Genomic DNA, 19905 nt, shown 5'->3' with positions numbered 1-19905 from the left:
TTCTCCAGGCCTGGACAGCCAGGATCACCTCGATTTGCTGTTCTACTGGCCACACTAAGGCTCTACTCAGGAAACACAAGAAGGGAAGAGACCATTAAGGCAACCTGAAGGCTCATCGCCACATAACGCCGAGCTACATGACACCCCTCATCCCGTTTATTAACTCTGAGTGGGGCTTTATATATACGTAGCCTCCTATGGTGACATGAAAGATTTACCACAATTCAGTTCATTGCTGTGTGCAGTTTTAAATTCACCCTGTGAGCCAGAACAGGAAAAGCGAATGGATGATGGATGGATGGACTTTTTAATTGAAAGATACTTCAGTCAAGATGACAAAATTCATTCCCATGCAGAGAATCAGGGCCTTTTACACATTAAACGGAAGGTGCCTCTTGACCGGAGTTGTGTTTTCAGAGACTAAGTACTGCCTATATAATATAATAGTGTTTTCTAAGTAAGTCCACGTTCAGGAGCTCTGTCAGCTACAGTACTGTTTGATTATTGCACACAGTGAACCGATAAAATCTGAATTCCTTTATAATTCAAGGGGATGGAAGTGATACACTGGACAGCGTGTGGGCCGGTGAGGACTCCTAGCGGGCTACTGGAATACACAGTGAAAAGATGAGATCACATCAACGTACAGCAGAGGCAGCAGGAGATGGGATTCAGCAGTGCGTCTCCGAGAGACAAGGAAGGCCATCAAAGGCCGGGGGGGGGGGGGACAGCGCACACAAGTGTGGGGGAGGGGGCGGCAGGGAGTCTGCCATGTGGACAGACGCTCACATGCAGATGTGGACTGCTGTCCAGGATGTAATGGAGGTTAATGACAGGGGGGGGTCTGTATGACAGAAACACAGACGCACGCAGGCGTGGAGGGGAGTCTGGGACGTGGCACAGGCGGGAAAACACAGTAAGGAGAAAGCGGCAAGGTGAACGTGAAAGTCATGCTGCTTTTTAATGCGGCATCAACAGGTCCGCCTGGCTGCCCGTGAAATCGATAGCGGCGAGCTAAGCGGTAACTGCAATCCCCTCTCATCCTGTCACGGACGTCAGTGCGGCTGTGCCGCGCCAGAGGCGGTCAGAAGGGCGGCGACGGCGTGCCAGCTGGGAGGGGCGGCCCCGCGGAGGCTCCGGCACCATTAATCAGAGGGGCTCCACCGCGCCAAAATGAGACGAGCTCTGGGTGCGCGGGTGGAACTAAGCGGGAAGGAATAAAGCTGGGGGGAGAGGGGAAGCGCGCAGCAGAAGGCGGGGCATCGGTGGCATGCTGTATCGCAGCGGAGGAGAGGGCACCCCCTGGTGAAGGTCGTGGTAGTGCGGTATCCCCCCCCCCCCAACATCATGGCTACTGCCAGCGAAACAGAAAGGAGGAGCAGTCGGCCTGGGAAAGAAGTGAGACTCACCTTCCTCTCAGGCCAGTTGTACTTCTCAAACACAGAGTCGTACGTGTCCACGGCGCCGTCCGTGATGAGCATGACGGCCTGGCTGCAGATGCTTCCGCGGCCGGTCTGGTTGAACTGGGAGAAAAGAGAGACAGAGGGAGGCAGTGAACCGCCCCGCCCAGGTGATGGCCTCCCAGCTCGGGCGGTCATCTCCACCCCGACACCCTCTCGAAACCCACGTGTGTAGACTGCTCCAACGTGACGCCGTCTCAAAATAGCTAATGACTTTTTCACCCATCGGCTGTCCCATCTGCAATGTCTGACCTTCCCCAAAGGTGTCTCCCCATGACCCTATCAAGTGCCTCTGGAAAAGCAGCGCTGACGTGCAAAGTTACACGGCAGAGACGGTCAGACTTCACAATAGTGCCTTTTCCCCTCTGAAAGGGGGGCAAAGAGAGGCCTTTCTGCAGGAGTGTGAAACAGCTAAATTCTGTCTTCACACTTTCGCAGAGAGAGGCAAAGCTAGTCTTTAATTGGTCCTTACATTTACACCCATTTTCCTCCTGGTACATATATATATATATATATATATATATATATATATGTATATGTGTATGCATATACTGTATGTATGTATATATAGTATATATACAGTATGTGTGTGTTTGTGTAATACACTGTATATCACAGCAAACAAAACATAAACTGTTTAAATATACAAGTTGAAGCTTATCAGATGTGAAAATGGGAGAGAAAACGACGGCCTAACATAAACTCCTACTAAGCTCCTCTTAAGAAAATTCAGATAAAAGCAAAAAAACGAAATCACTGAGCTAGTCAAACATGTTTCCCCATCTGGTTAATTCTCCCAAGGCCACCTTAACCAGCATGATTATTAAAATACATTTATGGAAGGAGACTGTTTCCATTATGAAAAATCACATTGAACTCCGCCTGCATACATTGGGGGTGGGGGTGGGGGTGTGAGGGGGGGGGATTGATGTAGGTCCCTTTAAAATAAACCTGTAAGCAGCAGGGTACTGGAAGCTCATTTCCCAGAATGCATTACCGCAATGAAGCGTGCTGACCTGTGACAAAGCCATGGAGAACGCATACTGTTTTCAAGCATTATCACCTAAAATGCAATGGGAATAGCACAGCTCAGAAAGGGAGCAGAATCACAGCCCTTACTGCACAAAAAGACAAAGGACTCACATACACGAGTGGCTATTTTCATTAATGAATGGCTGGTCATTATTGATGTACGTCAAATTCCATTGCAAATAATATTGGTGATGTTGTTGACTTAATCAGTGCCAAGATCATTCAAAGGAATTTACAAATAAATATTGATTTGAATATACAGCCATATCACCTACACACAGCAACTATACAGCACAGGGCAGCACAGAGATCAGTGTCCAGAAGGTTATAGGTGTGAATCCTGCAGCCGGCAGAGCAATCATATTGCTGTTGGGCAGGTCTGCAGTCTTGGGGAACAACTGGGGAAGTCATAGGTCTCGGAGAGACCCCAGGAGGGAGGGGTGACCATTCGTGGGGACTCAGTTGAAGTAAATTTGTCCAAGGGGCAGGAGGTGTGAGCCCGCTGTTGGACCCTTGGGTATGATTCTTAAGTCCTGCTCCAGGGGCACTGGGTATGAGCTGATCCCACGCTCAGATATATAAACGTGTGTCTGTGTCTCTCACGGAGAGAAAGATGCATTTCTGAAAAAAAAACCCTATTTGCCCACGGGGGCCGATAAAATACCTGTACTCGCTTTGCTGCTCACAACCCATAATTTCTTTTTTCTACAAAATATTTACAGAAGATCCACGTACACCGAAATCACGGAAAAAAAATTATAGATATGACAGGCATTATGGCTGAGTGAAATGAAAACAGTAAAGGGTGCCGCTTTGATTCCCCCTGCACCTCCCCCCCCCCCCCCCCCCCCATGTGTAAACACCATCTCACGCCTCAGGGGGATAAGGAGCAGCTTGCCTCCCCAGGAGCACCTCCGAGGCTGTTATCTGAAGCGAACACCCAGCACTGCCACACAGCCCCCCTCCCCCATAAGCCCCATCAGGAGACTGACAGCCACCAGTATAAGAATGTCAGCGAAGTCGATACAGCCCTTCGGGCCCGTATGAGGAAGACCAGCTGGCTGATGGGGTTTGCCGAGGATGTTCTGGAAAGAATAGGAAGGTTTGGAAAGTGGTAAGGAGAGAGTTTCAGGGAAAGTGGGAGCTCCTCAGTGAAGGGTAGAAGAGGACCAGGCTGGCAGAGAGCTTATAATCAGCAAAATATTCAGTCAGCAGGCCAGTTCGCGAATAAGCAGGTTATTTCAGCATCAACATGTGTCTCCAGATTAAAGTATTAATTACAGTGCTATAATTAAACGGTACTTTAATACATTCTGCCATAGTCTCTGCAGCAAAGATCCGACCATGGAAAAAGCTTGGTAATAGAAGTGTGTAATCGTTTTACAGAATGCACTGAACCATTCAAACGTCGCAGCCTCCCTCTCCCGCTTCCTGTTCGCAGGTCACATCTAAGGACTGCTCTCCCCCGCACAGCATTATGGGTACTTGTGACATATCACAATGCACGGTATCTGGTTTGACAACCATGGATGTGCTTCATATTCAGCCAACTCATACCCGATCCCTCCACAGGAAATGCCATCCCAGGTTTCCCTGTTTCAGTCTAACAAGGTTCATTTTAAAAACGGAAATGCTGTATTTTCTCATATGCATAATGTCCCCATACATGTTTAGTAACTCTTAATAACAGTGAGGGGGACCCCAAAATTCAATCAAGGACATAAGTGTACATTTTAAACACACTCACATAAATGGTTGCTTCGGTGCACCAATTTTTATCAGCAACACCTGGTATCATTTTGCTTCTATAATTATATATCTTCTTTTAATCATATCATGCATGTGACCTTTTTACCCACTTAGGCTGCAGTTCTTGGCATCCGAAGCCATGATTTCAGCAGTGGAAGCCTGTCCTCTTTTCCCAGGACAATCAGACTTTCTTCACATTAATCACACAGATAGTGATCACAGCACAAACTACAATTAGCCAATTCCTTTCACTGCAACAGCAATTTCCCCCCACGCTGACATTTCAAGCGTCCAAGATTATTACAAGTTTTGGGTCTCGATTACAACCTCTTGAACTTGTCCAGCAAATTATTCTATCAGGATGAACAGAAGTATTTTGGGACTTACATCACTGAGTAGCAAAAAGGCCTCGGTCAGGGCAATATCCAGCATTCCGATTCCTTTAGCGAAGAGCTTGTCCAGGTGTTCTCTGAAATGCTGAAACAAAGAGGATCAACAATGGAAACATTAACCGAACATCGCATTTTATAAGAGATCCTGTGACATTCAACTGCATTCGCACACAGAACACCAAAAAAATGCCAAATTAAAAGGCTTTTTTTTCATTGCCGATACAAAGATAATTGCTTTTTTTTAACAAACACGTCATTAAACTGTACCAGGATTCCAAGATGAGAACAAGCGAATGGATTAAAGGTTACAAGCTGAAATGTCAACATTTCATAAAAGATTACAAGCACAAGTCTGCCTTGCCCTGCATTTCCAGTGAGCAGGCTGAATTTACAATTTCAATTCCATAAAGCAAATAGAACTAAAGACAATTTATACTGTCGGTATGTCTGTGTGTGTTTCCTTCCCGTGCGTGTACTGCCTCTCTGAAGCGATTAATGTAGTTTAATGTTCACCGCAACCTGGCGAGCTCATTCTATGCAGCTAAATAAAGCCAGCCGCAGAACACATCTCTCCACAAACGTCTGCATACAGGCAGACTCTGTAAGGTTGACCTATACATGGATTATACATCTCTGGGCTTTTTCCATTACATTCCTGACTGCCTGTTTAAAACTTATTAAAACAGTTTCAGTTTTGTTCTTGCCAATCTTTGGCGCGCCACGGACACCTGCATGAACACAGCGTTTCAATCGACTTCCTTTCATGGCGTACTTCTGCTTCGTGCTTATTAACATTTTTAATAGTATAGTGCAGTTTCCCAACCCGGTCCTCGGGACCCCACAGATGGTCCACGTTTTTGCTCCCTCCCAGCTCCCTGCCAGACAGTCCACGTTTTTGCTCCCTTCCAACTTCCAGGATCAAAAACGGGCCCCCAGGGACTGGGTTGGGAAACACTGGTGTACAGTACTCAGCTCTGATACACACACAAGTATATGCGAGCACACAGTGGCATACTGGGAGAGTTTGATATTGGGGGGGGTCCTACAATTTAATAAATGCAAAGGACTGTTTATGGGGGGATGAATGAAGCCAAATTAAAATACTGTGGGGGTGGCACTCCCCCCCGGTTCCTCTGTTTCTGTGAGCACATATGTGAGTGTGTGAAAAAATGCTATAAGTTTAGGTAGTGTAGTATACATTTTACTCTCATCAAAACTCTCAACAACTTAAAATAAAAAGAACTCTGAGAGGTAATTGGTAGTGAAGATTTTTTGATGTCTTGCAGGAAGAGATTTAACGTTTTGTCCAAAGTGACCATCCAAAGGCTGACCAATCAGTGAGGGGGCAGTGCCCAAGACTGACCAATCAGTGAGGGGGCGGTGCCCAAGACTGACCAGTCAGTGAGGGGCCTTGCCCAAGGCTGCCACCCTTCTTACATATCGTGCTAATCTCACGTTTACGAAATGGGTCGGTTTTAAAGTCAGTTTCCATTTGACTCAGAACGCAGGGCGAAAAATGTATATTCTTAAAAAAAGAATAAAAAAAAACTGGAAACATGAACTTGGCCCATGAAAATACAAAAAAAAATATATGAATATTTCCTCTGTTCCTGCATGAAATGTCAAATTGTCAAGAGGTTTTCTCTCAAGCCTTTTTGCATTTAGATGTAGCAATTTCTGAAGATACCCACAGCAAATAGCCCTATTTTACCAGCATTGGATGGAATGTATGCATTGGTTTGGCTGACCAAAAGGAAGGGGGAAAAATCCCATCAGTTTCAAATAGACTCTCATTCCGAGCCACCAAATCACCAAGCTATTTTGGTGGAGCCGGGAGAAAATAGATCTATTATCAAGCCTTGTATGATCCCCCACTATCATTTTCTGCAACATTAGGGTTCTTTAATAAACTCTCAGCAAAGAGTCCAAGACTCCTAAGCGATGATCCCAAGCTCTATCAGCCACCAGCAAAGCTGACCTTAAGGCGAAGGATCAAAGATATTCATATGAGGCAGGATAAAGGGCAGGCAAACGGTGCGGGCAACAAAATGGAGTATTTATCTGTTCCTCCAATAACCTGCAGGGGGAGCTATGCCAGCCATTGTTAACACTGTAAATTAGTTTCCACTGAATCTTTTTTTTTTTAAGCTTACTTAAACTAGTTTATATTCTTTTCATTTGCTAGGCGGCGCACTGTGTATTTCCAATTAAAGTTTCATCACGTTTTGACGACACCACTTTTAAATCCAGCAACCCGGCAGCTTTATCGAAACACTCCATGCCTATCGCCGGTGAACAAATCGAGTGGCCCTGGGAGTGCGGCGGTGAAGCTGACAGACGGATGAATATGGAAGAAAGAGCCAGAAGAGCGCAAGAATGTACCGGCGTCCGCCGCTGTTAATCCAGACAGAGACGGAGACGCGATAGCGCCGCTGAATAAGCTGCGGCTTCACTGTAGCGCTCTGCACCTGCTGCCCTCTCAGGCTACGAATACAGTTGCGGTCCCCTTACAGTGACGTCTCGGCAAATCCAAGATAAAATGGACTTTCTGAGAGTTAAGACTGTCTTACATGAGCTACGGTTCGCGAATGAGGCGCTCGAGAACTAGCGACAAAACGTCGCGCTGCTTATGTACACGGCATTTCAGCTGAATGGACCGAAAAGCATAAAGGGATGTGAGGGAGAAGGGGAAAAAAGCACTCATTGTTGTAAACGGATCATGCACAGATCTGCCTTCCGCCTTGAACAGGCTACACGTCTGGACGTCTTTTGTAAAGAAAGAAAAGGTGCGGCGATGCGCGAACCGCACGCGGGATATGAGAAGTGCTCGTCCTATAAATGTCATACTGTATAAGACGCAGCTTCTCCACCAGAGGCTGCCTGGGAAACAATGGAGCAGATTACACTTTGCTCTCACTATCCATCAGATAACTGCTGCCAGGCGCAACCAAAGTAATATATTTCAAACATCTCAGGGTCCTTCAAAGACAAAATGACGCAGATGTGGACACCAAAAGTAAAGCGCCTCATCGTTTAACCTAAAGAATGTAAATGCATACAATCAATAACTAAGTATTTCCAGCTTGACATATACAAACAGTGATCTATATAAAAGCAATGCTGCAGGAACAGGAAAGCATATCTTTTTGTTAACACGCAAATAAATAGTTTTATTTGAAATAATTTAATTAGTCAGTAGTTAGATGTCAAGCGTGCTAGGTGCATGAGCTGGTTCATAAGTACATAAACAGTTTTTATACCGTATACTGGTAGATGAAGTGTGATTGCAAGCACTGGTGTAAATAAAATAAGTACTGTTGACAGATAAGAGTCTGTTCTGCTGCACAGAATGATTGTGATATCAGGTGCTTCATTACAGGACAGGAAAGCTATAGTTACCTGGACCCAGTCTCCATGTTAAAATTGGTTCAATCTTTTGGGCTTCAGATCTTTCATATTCTGGCCCAATTAAGACATGGACTGAAAAATATCTATTCTCTGTAATTTTGCATCACCAATTGCTTCTGTAGCTTGGGCCTGCAGTAAAACATATTCTGTTAAAACCGATAGTATTTACATGTCTAAAATATTTGACTATTGGATTTTCTATCATATAAGTGTTGTCATACCCGGCTCGTACGATCCTCGTGTGTGCCACGCCCCCTGATTAACCACGTGTGTTTCCCTGATCGTACCCAGCTGTGTCCGATTATGTTCAATCAGTCCTGTCTATTTGAGTCCATGTCTTACCAGAGTTCGGTGTCTGTCATTGATGTTAGTCAATGTCTGGTGTTTCCTGCTCCCCGGTCCGAATTAAACCCTCGTATTTCCCCGATCCTGTTCACCGGATCGTGACAAGTGTTACTTATTTCATTTGTTCTTATGTTTATTAGAAACTGGCAAACTAAGTGAAGAATTTGTACCTCATTGTTAAATAGAAGACTTACAAATGTCAGAAAAACAATGCAGAAACATAAAGTAGCAGCCACAAAATGTGTATTTTTATTTTGCGTACTGAAACTTAAAAGCTGGATCCTGGGGATTCCCCCTGTCTGCTGAGTTCTAAGGAAGGATTTTCAGGCAGGCAGTTTTTATAAGGAAAATGTTGCTTGACAAAGACGACAGGTTGTGGCCATCTGGTGTAAGCAGCAGATCTACCTGCTTCTCCCTGGAAGGCATTCTGGAAGAGGTATGCTCCCTGCTATTCACTCTTGGTCTGGGTTCAATGTTTGGGTTACACTTCACCCATTTCTGAAACATATACGCTTACATTTTATTGGCTAATTGTAAGTTATTAAAACATATAAAACTTACTTCTTTGTTGGTTATGTCAGCTTGGACCAAAGTTCCATTTAGACAAGGTTCCACGTAGTGCAGCTCTTCGTTGTACTATAAACACACAAGGATGAGATTAAAAGACTCAGAACAGGAAAACTGGTATCAGTAATGGTAATGGTGATAGCTGTAGTTCTGGCATTAGCTGTGGTGCCCCCACTCAGCTCACACTAGCGATAATTTAGAATTGTCATGGACATTAATCCTAAAGAGAACAATACAGATGTGGGGGGAGAAACGATGATAATAACAAGCCCTTTAATATGTTAATTAATTTAAAAATTTCAGGCCTAAATATCATACGCTATCTCATATAGCATATATGTAAAGGAGTCATCTACAATAACCCAAGATAAAGATCCGTGTCCCCAGCAGGTCACAGAATTCAAAGTTTATCAACATCCAAATTCCTTTATCTTTAATGGTCACAACCTCTCAGGGCTGTCAGCCCTCTTCTGGACAGCCACAGTGCACCGGGGCTCCTAAGCACTTATCTAAGAGAACCTTAATCCACTGGAAGGAGCAGAACGTCGCCCGTTCAGGAAATACAAGTGACTGCCACTGTCCACTCTGTTTGCCTCTTACGCATTCAGGATGTGTTATTAAGGCCTTTTGCCCCTTCTTCCCCCTACTTGAGTTGACCCTGAAGAAGAAACCTTGTAACAAAGCGCCAATCCATTCCAAACGCTCTCTGTCATGTGATTCTGCCCATGGAGTCGCCCAGGCTTTCCCAAAGGCTCCTAAACTTTTTCTTGAAAGGTCCTAATCCATCAAAGCTCCTAAACCCTTATCGTTTGGAGCCACAGTTAGGCAGGGTTCCTAATCCCTTGTCTGGGGAGTCGGTAGGGTGATTCAAGTCTGATTCTGGAGGGCTGCATTCCAGCAGTCTTTCCCACTGGAAAACCACTTACTGTATGTTTTCAGAGAAGCTTTCAGATTGTGTATTGCTGCCCTGAAGATGGCATGGTGATGAATGAAGCTCGTCAGGCTTGTTGAGATACTGGCAGTGTCCAGCTGACCCCACGAGCGAGGAGTTGCGGTGAAAATCACAGAGCTCCTCAGATGACCTTCCCACTAGAGCTGAGATAAATCTCCTGGTTTTCACTAGTGGATTATCCGCTACATGACAGGACATGTCAGAAGTAGTCTGAGCGTCACGCAGTGTGGAACACAGGCATGCTGAAATTAGGGAAAAGCCAAAGGTCCACTTCCTCCGAACGCTGTCAGGCATGTATTCAACCAAATTGGCACTCATAATATTTAATCGGACATGAGACATCCTCCAGAACTGAGTGACAAAATGAGGACTTTATTTGTGAATTGGTGTGAAGATTCAACAAAATGGTGGAAAATAATCTAAACAAAGACAGCCTCTTCAGCTTCAAAACAAGCACACATGAAGACAAAGAGCACCGATCCTGGGGATGAGCCACAATAGGAAGAGAGTGTCCTGGAGGACAAAGCTGACACATATATGATTACTAATAAAGTACAGACTATGTGAATGAATAGGCAGATCAGCTAAAGCTGATATTAAATTAAGCTCCAGTAAATAGTGGAATGAAAGACAAATAGTGAAACAGAGTAACATGTCACTATATATGTCCATGGAGAAACAATGACCTTACATAACACAGACATCCACTGCCATCAAAACGATAAACAAACCAACAAACAAATATTCCTCTCTTCCAACACAACCCATCGGCAATCAAACTTCGCCTGATAAAGTACACAAAATGCCAGGTGCTGCAATCAAAATCAAGAAATTCCGGATGCAATGAATGTGTTTCGTTTAAAAAAAAGCTCAGCTTAGATAATAATTGTGTTCGTGTTCTGCACGGCTGCCAGTAGTGTGCAGGGACAGATTTCAGATTCCCAAGTTAAACTGAGGCTGTAGTCTGGCTTTTTCAGATAATATTGTTAATTTAATGCATGACTAGAAATTATACTTCAAAGTAAATTATCAAATTATGTCAATTTTCTCAAACCATGCATTCTGCCATAATCCTTCTGTAAATGATTGGGATGTACACTTTTGCACAACTGCGGACACATTATAACATGTTTCTTTCTGATACACAATGAATAGCTGCTTCATGATGAAATTGGGTGTGCTGTGAATACATTACTGTAAAACAAAAATATGATATGGATGGATGATATATATAATCAATAAAAATTATTTGATGTACCTGTAGCAAACATTAAATAAGCTAAAGCTTTAACCCACATGAACAAATGGCATGTCACAAAAGATCAGATATAAATTTTTGATGACATAAGCAATAATGTCTAAGGTCAATCAAATCAAAGTAATTTGCAATTGAAATGGCATTCAAAAATACACCAGTCTGCTCAGCAACGGGAGTAGAATATTCTTAGGACCTGCCGGCACTTCTTAAGAACAAATGTGATTCAAAATGTGATTGGAATTAATGTGAGTGCACTAATACATTATGCTCTTCAGTCATTTTAGTTTAGAGCATGTGACTGTGTGACTGTGCTCATTCCATAGGAATATTGCCAACCAAAGGTCAGCTAAGTGTCTGCCAGATGATTAAACTGAACAGTCTACTGACCCAAAAAGAAGGATAAGCTAAAACTGCCATGAAGGTTCCTTCTTTTTTAAAAGTAGAACTGGAGAGCAGAAGACAGACAGTAGTGATGATTTTTGATTTTTCTTAAGATATGTATTTTTTTTTTTTTGGTCTGGCATCCAGTCCAGGGTGTTCCTCTGCCTGGGGCTCTCTGGAATTAGCTTCTGCCCCCCACAACCCTGACAAATGGATGGAAAATGGATGGATGAATTAATGTATTTAATTTTTAGTAACTCAAATACCAGTGTGCCTAAAGATCAGTATCACTCGTTGCAGAGCACATAATGTTGTTATCATGTTGGAAGATTACAAGCCCTGAAAAGGCTTTTCTTTTCCAAAACAATAAATAGAGAAAGAGGTGATACTCACTGCTATTATATTGAAGAAGTCATCGTCTCCAAGTGTGTCCAGAATGGACATGACCGTCTGCCGGGCGATAGTTAACCTCAGTCCTTTCATGCTCCCGCTGACATCGACCAGAATCACCACATCTTTCGGTGACGTGGCAGCCTGAATATACCTTTAGGAACAGAAACAGAAGCCACTGGTCATTTTTTGGTTTCATTTATTCCAGGGGTGTATTTGGAGTCTACTGTCGCCTAGCAACTGCAAGCCTTACCATTTGCGATTCCTGCAGTCGAAAGCGATGACCCCGTGTTCATCCGGATGCCATTTTATACCTGTGTATAATTTCACCAAGCAGGAATGACAGAACATGATGCAGAGTTTTATATGCAGTAACCAGAACGGAAGGCCATGTCAGATCTTAAAATTTCTATATTTAAATGTTTAAACAAACCATGTGTAAAATCAAACATATATTACAAGCAAGGATAATTGCTGAAATTGAAAGTCCTGATACCCCGAACCCACCATCCTTTCCTCCTACTCCTTATGCCCAAAACCCACCCCTCTCTCCTCCTTATACCCAAAACCCACCACTCTGTCCTTCTCCTCCTTATGCCCAAAACCCACCCCTCTTTCCTCCTCCTCCTTATACCCAAAACCCACCCCTCTGTCCTTCTTCTCCTTATACCCAAAATCCATCCCTCTGTCCTCCTCCTTATGCCCAAAACCCACCCCTCTGTCCTTCTCCTCCTTATGCCCAAAACCCACCCCTCTGTCCTTCTTCTCCTTATACCCAAAATCCATCCCTCTGTCCTCCTCCTTATGCCCAAAACCCATCCCTTTGTCCTCTTCCTCCTTATGCCCAAAATTCACCCCTCTCTCCTCCTTCTCTTCATATCTAAAACCCATCCCTGTGTCCTCCTTCTCCTTATGCCCAAAACCCACCCTTCTCTCCTCCTTCTCTTTATACCTAAAATCCATCCCTTTGTCCCCCTTCTCCTTATGCCCAAAACCCCAGCATTCTCTTCCCACGGGTTTTGCATTAAGCCTAAGAGTTTCCATTTTTGCTAGGTCCTCTTCATTGCTCCGCTTGTCACTCACTCTGACTAAATCCTCCCAGACTGTCTCTCGCCGTGCCTCTGGGAAGCAGTCCCAGCCAGCTAATTATAATCACGATGTGTCTGATTGCTCTTCTCAGCACCGCCTGCCTGCCTGGCAGTCCGTCCTCATGCCGCGCGCGGTGCCTCTCACCTGGGTACTGTCTGAAGAAACCCTTGGCACTGCCAAAGTACTGCCATATCAGTGACGGGTCCCGCTCAAAATTATCCACAAACACTTTGTTCAGTGCCTCTGACCAATATATTGCATTCAGTATTGCAGAGTCTAAGAGGAAAACAAAAAAGAAAGATTAAAATCACTTAGATTTGTTTTTCATACCTACTGGCATTCCATCCAAGCTCAACAGGAGTGACCCTGTACTGGACGCTGTGTCTGAATAACACTCTCATGAGCATACCACCAATGCCAGACAATATGGGCCCATAACACCTATGGCACAAAATGTCATAAGCTGTTATGGACTTGCTAAGAGAAGCAGTAATGCTGACAAAAGCACGTCTCACATCACTACACAATACTGAATACATTTACATATTACTGAGTACACACACAGGCACGTGTACACGCACGCACACTCATATACTGTACATATATGGAGTCTTTCCCTGAAGATATTAAAATGCGTTGAAGCACGTCCATTTCAGATTAACTGGGCTTTTTCTTTTTTCAATTTCCCAGTTACAAGAGTTATGAATACAATTCAGTCAGAGTTCGCTATCAGCCCCTCCGAGAAGGGCCGTCACACCAGGATTATCTATTTTCAGCAATATTAGCCACAGAGCTGTTCATTCCTGCAAGCCAGGCCAGATGGTTATCCGACACTGATGCATTCAAAGGGGGGAAGACTCTTATTAAGAAGATGACTGTCTGATCACAGGCTTATTCTGGAGCTGCACATTTCCTGTAATGCAATAAAGATTTGTGTGTCGGCATTATTAATGTCAGTCCAGAATGAGGCTGAGGGGTGTCCTGAGAACGTTATCTTTGTGAGACAGCACTACTAAGACATGATTTGCATTTTCATTTCTCTCATCTGCAGAATGACAGGATAGAATCTATTCGTCTTAATTGGCCCTCACATTTACAACAGATTAAAAAATACAGGCGCATGCCCCTGCAGATTGTGATTAAATGGTATTACCCAAAAATGCAGATTGTGATTAAATGGTATTACCCAAAAATGCATTTCCTGCTCAGAGGACATGCACTGATATCTGCCACCTTCTGGAAGCACGAACACTGAGGATCCCTGTAAGAGATCTTTCCAATCTGAGATCCCTTAATGCTGGCAACCCCCCCCCCCCCCCAACAGGGGACCTTAAGAAAGACCCTTAAAGGCAACTTTTCCAATGTCACAACTTTCCATGTATTCTAAGGTGTTGACTTCAGCTTCCTGATTCCCCAAGAAAAAGACCAATAAAATACAACTGTGGATATAGTAAAGGAGTATGTGTGTATTCTAGATTATTTGCAGGATATCCAGGGATATTCCCCTGCTTCCTGCCCTATGCTCCAGTCTCTGTACTGAATAAGCCATTAAGGAGGAAGGATGGGAATAACAGCACATTATTGCAAGTGTAATGTACCACATAACAATACAAAAATAATACTCTTAATAATACTCTAATACTCTTTGATCATCTAAACCTAAATTGATTATTATAGTAATATTCCTCTCCAACAGCTAATCATTTCATATTACTTTCATATTACATATTAAGTTGTAAATTCTAGCTCAGTTATTTGCCAAAGACATCCATTTGAAATGCATTGCAGACTCTGCCCCAGACGGCAGCCATACTAGAACTCTGTTACTGATTTACTTCGTCGATTAGAGAACTCTTCATTGTTATCTTGCAGCGTGATACATAGTCGAAGTCACGCTAACAGAAACTGGGAATGCTGCATCTATATGGTCAGTCACTTTTTCAGCTCACTGGTTTCCCTCACATTCCCCTCTTTTTTAACAGGAGGCCAAATGCCACCAGTGTTCTCGTTGAATTCCTACCAAAATGACGGCCTGACTCTATTCTACACAGAATATTCTTCCATCGCCGGCGTATTGTGCCACACAAGTTCGACAGGAATGGTTTAGGCGTAACAGAAATTCATTTTCAGGAACTCGGTAAGAAAGCTGTACTGTACGTATGCAGTGTCATGAAAAATATTTTCCCCCAGTTTTGGAATTGCCTGCAATTTTCTAAATTGCTTTTAAACACAAAATCTCTAGCAGGGTGAATCTCTCTTCTAGAAAAATGCTCATTCAACGTGAATCCGCATATTGAGCACTAATTACAGTCATCATGACGTGTCTACAAAGCTCTGCTTTAATTGTACTTCCCCCGTTGTGCAAGACGATCAATAGCTTCATCTCGAGTGAGACAAATTGGAAAGACTATTTATGATACAACAAAATAACTTTCCAAAAAAGCAAAAACAAACAGGAGGAGAAGTGTGAATTGCATCTCCACTGGGTTCCTTAATTTGATTAAATTATATTTAATAAAATTACATAAACTAATGCATTCTGTTACGTGCCAAATGACGAATAAACAAAAGATAAGTAAACTTCCTACAAAAATCTAAATTTAGAAGTGGGGGAAGCATAAGCAAAATATTATATTACATCTGGTAAGAAAATATTGTATTCTTAGTAGCTAAAATACTGACAGGGACATATTTAGCAAAAATCAAATGCAGACATCCATCGATCTTCCAACCAGATATCCTGTCTGAGTTGCAGGGCAAATACAGACAATATACATTAAATATTACGGGTGTTATGGAACATCACAGTTCTGGTTCACTGTACAATTTGGTCTGTGATATATAAACAGCCACAAACAATCGTTTTCCAAATTAATATGATCTGAACACGACTGATTCTTTATGCTTCCAATAAACATGTACAGCCCCATCTCAATACTCCAAATTTGCTTTAACCTACACTTTTACCATCCATCTGTCCATCTGTCCATCCATCCATCCATCCATCCGTCCATCCATCCATCCTCTAACCATTTATTCACTACACGGTCACTGAAGCCTGCAGTCTGTCTCAGGCAGCACAGGACACAACACAGGGGTCCAGTTACAGCATTTTTTGTTGAATCAGATTGGAAATAACCAGATCCATACAGACACCAAAATTCAGCCAGGAAGACTTTTATTTCTCCAAGACCAGACATGAGAAATTGCCCATGCTGTGTGATTGTGCGAGTCCTGAGATGGACTGGCATCCCGTCGGAGCTGTCCCATGTCCTTGCTCCCAGGCTCACTGTGATCCTGTACTGGATAAGAGGTTCTCGAAGCTGATTGACTGGAGACAGAAGGGTGGATGGATGGATGGATGGATGGATGGATGGTATTCCTAGTATTGGAAGAAGGCCACGATAACTCAGACATCATATTAGTTAAATGGATTATACATTATAGCAAATGTTGACTGGATTATGCATATCTACAGTTAGCAGAGCATGGCTCAGTTTGCACCTGGACTCTCAGTACGTACATATGATTCATTAAAGACAGGTTGAATACTTTTGCAAATGAAGAATATATAATTCCATATACATATATATTTTTATACTTTTTATGCAAAAATCCCTGTATATAAGGTAAATTTGTTTTTAAAAGTGTATGATACATGAGAATGGGAGTAAGTGGGGAGACTAACTTTTATGAATTTTATGACTGAGATAATGTTATAGTGTTAGATAGTGCTTAATATACGTATTAATTAATTTAGTAAACTGAGCAAGTTCATTTAAGAGAATCATTAGGGATTGTGCCTGTTTTTCAGTTTGGTAAACATGCTTGCTGTGTACAGTAGCTTTCAGCCTTCAATAGCTACTGGAGAGTCTGTTCGGGAATCTACAGTGTGTGTGAGATCCACAGCCCTGGGGTCAAACAAGCGAGGCGCAGTTTTCCTTTGTTTCCCTGGACGTGGCTTGGGGTGAAAATCAGGCATGAAATGTTTCTTAGAGTCTACAGGAAGGCAACAAAAACAGGCCACAGTGGGAGCTGAACAAAGCGGAACATTACCGAGACCAAGCCAAAGGAAAACACCCCAAGTCTCACTTCCAGTGTCCGCTGGCGCCGTGGGTGTGTACTGCAGCCCCTTTAATCGGATCTGTGCCAGTCCAGAGCCATTTGCAGGTGTGGTTCTGAGGTCACCGTAAGCAACTTTGTATTATATGGATTATCGTTTGTCACGTTATTGTCAAGCTTTTATGAAGTACACGGACACCTAAAAACAAAGGCGGTTTCAAAAGTAACAATAACCAGCAGGGCACCGATGTGGAAATTCCGGCCAGTACTGGTAACGGATATATTTTTTGTCTAATATCACCAGTGTTGGTAACCTGCTCCCCTGTGACCTCCACAAATGTGCAGTGAAACTAACACTTCACTAGCGCAACCACATCTTATAATGCGGGCAGGGAAAGTTCTGAGCGTAGGTTCGGCTTTGAATGAGTTGACTAAATCCCTCATCCTCCACTACAGCAAATAGCTGATTGTGGAATATCGTGACCTGCAATACTGACCAAGACTGACACATCGGACCAATGCAGATGCATTTTTAATGAATATCGGTTGCTGCTGATATATCAACGAACAAGTCATCCATCTCTAACCCATAAGGTTTTATAATGAAAAAAAAGAGGATGTTCAGTATGATTTTGCTACAGAGGCTGCAAAAACTTTTATTTTTTTTAAGAGGCCTGTTAAGACGGTGGGAATTAATGCTGGCCGGACTCCAGCGGGGCCTCATCCACCAACCTCAGGCTGCAAGCTTCTCAATACCAACTTTTACCAGTTTCATAATTGTAAAGGGATTATAAATAAATTTGTTTAAGTGGATTATGAAATGAATGAAAAGAACAAAAGCTGGAACACAATAACTGTGCCTGGACGTGTATTCCTGGTTAGCCCAGCGAGAGTGAGACTGTGTGCAAGAGAGACATCAAAGGCTGTTGAGGTTGTAGTAATCTGCATCCGCAGGCAGTTTCTTGCTTGTAAAAATCCACTAATGTGTGAATGCTGATTCAAGGAAGTCACATGCATATAAACGTCCAAGCATATTTACAGCACCTCCTACAAACACACAAAGGTCTCACAATCAGGAAAAGACAACAATAGGAAAGCTTAGTGTGGTGCTAATTTTATGTTTACAGTAACTGTTTCTTATTACTGTAGCCTGTCTGTCTTTGCACAAAGGGGTGTCTACACCACTGTTTCCCAACCCAGTCTTCAGGGACCTCCAGAAAGTCCACATGTTTGCTCCCATTAGGGAGCTGGAAGGGAGCAAAAATGTGGACTGTCAGGGGTTCCACAAGGACCGGGTTGGAAAACACTGTTCTAGACCACAAAGCTCCTCAGAGACTCCAGCCTATTTAAACAGATTAATCCCCATATAAGTAAGCTGATTTAAAACACTTACACCCAACTCACTCCAGCTATTCCTCAGCTGACGAAACAGTTCCTATTAATCATTCTCAGTCAATTTGCCTTTCCTTTTTCCCCATCCAGCTGGTATTCAGCCTGTTAATTAAACCCTTTCTCAGACTGCAGCTACTAACTTAACCCACTTCACTCAACTGAGCACATCTGACTTTTATTTCTAAGAACTGGAATACAAATAATCCTATGTGCATTCTCATGTGCTTACAGTTTTTCAGTAGTTTTCAAATTTGATATGGTTATGACCCTTAGCTGATGCTCAAACTCTTTATTTTGAGGTAAATAAAGAGATATACACTAATTAAAGTGTCACAGTTTACGACAGTGTGAAAGCACACGGCCACCAGCCCAGCAATGACAGGCCGTCAAACGTACCTTTGTTGTACATGTTGGTGGGAACTTGAACAACACTCAGGCTAAGGTTGACGGACAAATTATTAAAATGCTCGTTTGGCTCCAAAACGAACTCCTTTCCGAGCTCCACGCTATTGCCTTCTTTGTCTACTTCGTTTATTAAAACGGCATTGAAGTATTCATACTGAAATGGAAGGAGACAAGAACATAGAGATGAGCAGCAGAATCCGAACACCGCAAGGGAGGCTCCCGTAGACGCATGCACACTCATGCGCATGCATAGGAACAGGCATGCAGACACGCTGAGCACACAGAGGTCATATCTGCACGTTGGAAACCACACCATCCCGATAACAGTCGACAGAATTGTGGTCAGGCTTTAATGCAAAAGCCTTTTGCTGCTGGAAATGTGTTGACAACAGTTCCAGCTTTGATTCCGTTAAGCACAGATACTGAACTGGGTCAGTTATCTGGCTTTGTTAATCCCAGAGTGTTCAAGGTAGCCTGCTGGACACCGAAGCAAAGACCAACATTAAAGCTTTAAGGTATGACACGTGTGTGACGACATGCAGCAGTAATCTACAGGGAGACACCAGAGAGACATTTGTCATCCAGAATAAAAGACTGAGTTTGTTTTTTTTTTTATTTCTCTTTATCAAAACAGATCAGTCAGGTGCCTGAAGAAGCAATGTTGTAGGCTTTCGTCTGGCGTGGGTTTTCATCAATGGTTAAAAGAACTGCTAATCTTCCAAAGGACAGGCCAGAAAACATCTGCTATCTAAAGGGCCGATGCAGTGCTTGTGTGACCTTAGATGAAGTCTAAAGGACAAACCTATATAAGGAACCAGAGCGAGTGCTCAGTCTTTGCCAGGCCAGAGGGTTCCTCTGCTGAGGCAGACTACAGGAGTACAGCAGGCCTACAGGCAATAACGCTGCTGCAGCCCCACTGCCAGAACCCCTGCTTTCAGGTGAACTGGAAGCCATGGGGCCTGCTGGGAAGTAATTCACATAGCCACTGACTCACATACCCAGCGAGGAAAAAATGCTGATCTT

General features: G+C 43.3%; 1 protein-coding gene across 1 annotated transcript in view; it reads right to left on the bottom strand.

Moving 5' to 3' along the window:
- cacna2d3a (calcium channel, voltage-dependent, alpha 2/delta subunit 3a) overlaps window positions 1-19905 on the bottom strand; it is a 154507-nt gene that overhangs the window by 73721 nt on the left and 60881 nt on the right. Inside the window, exons 5-11 of the mRNA XM_049017799.1 lie at window positions 18874-19036; window positions 13168-13299; window positions 12188-12248; window positions 11938-12088; window positions 8948-9022; window positions 4629-4718; window positions 1410-1523 (exon numbers count right to left, since the gene is read on the bottom strand). Coding sequence (XP_048873756.1) covers window positions 1410-1523; window positions 4629-4718; window positions 8948-9022; window positions 11938-12088; window positions 12188-12248; window positions 13168-13299; window positions 18874-19036 — 786 coding nt within the window. The remainder of the gene's footprint in view (window positions 1-1409; window positions 1524-4628; window positions 4719-8947; window positions 9023-11937; window positions 12089-12187; window positions 12249-13167; window positions 13300-18873; window positions 19037-19905) is intronic.

The sequence above is a fragment of the Brienomyrus brachyistius genome, chromosome 6 (assembly GCF_023856365.1).
Source record: "Brienomyrus brachyistius isolate T26 chromosome 6, BBRACH_0.4, whole genome shotgun sequence".
NCBI classification, from domain to species: domain Eukaryota; kingdom Metazoa; phylum Chordata; class Actinopteri; order Osteoglossiformes; family Mormyridae; genus Brienomyrus; species Brienomyrus brachyistius.
The sequence above is the reverse complement of the archived record's forward strand: the minus strand, read 5'-3'. Positions and strand labels throughout refer to the sequence as shown.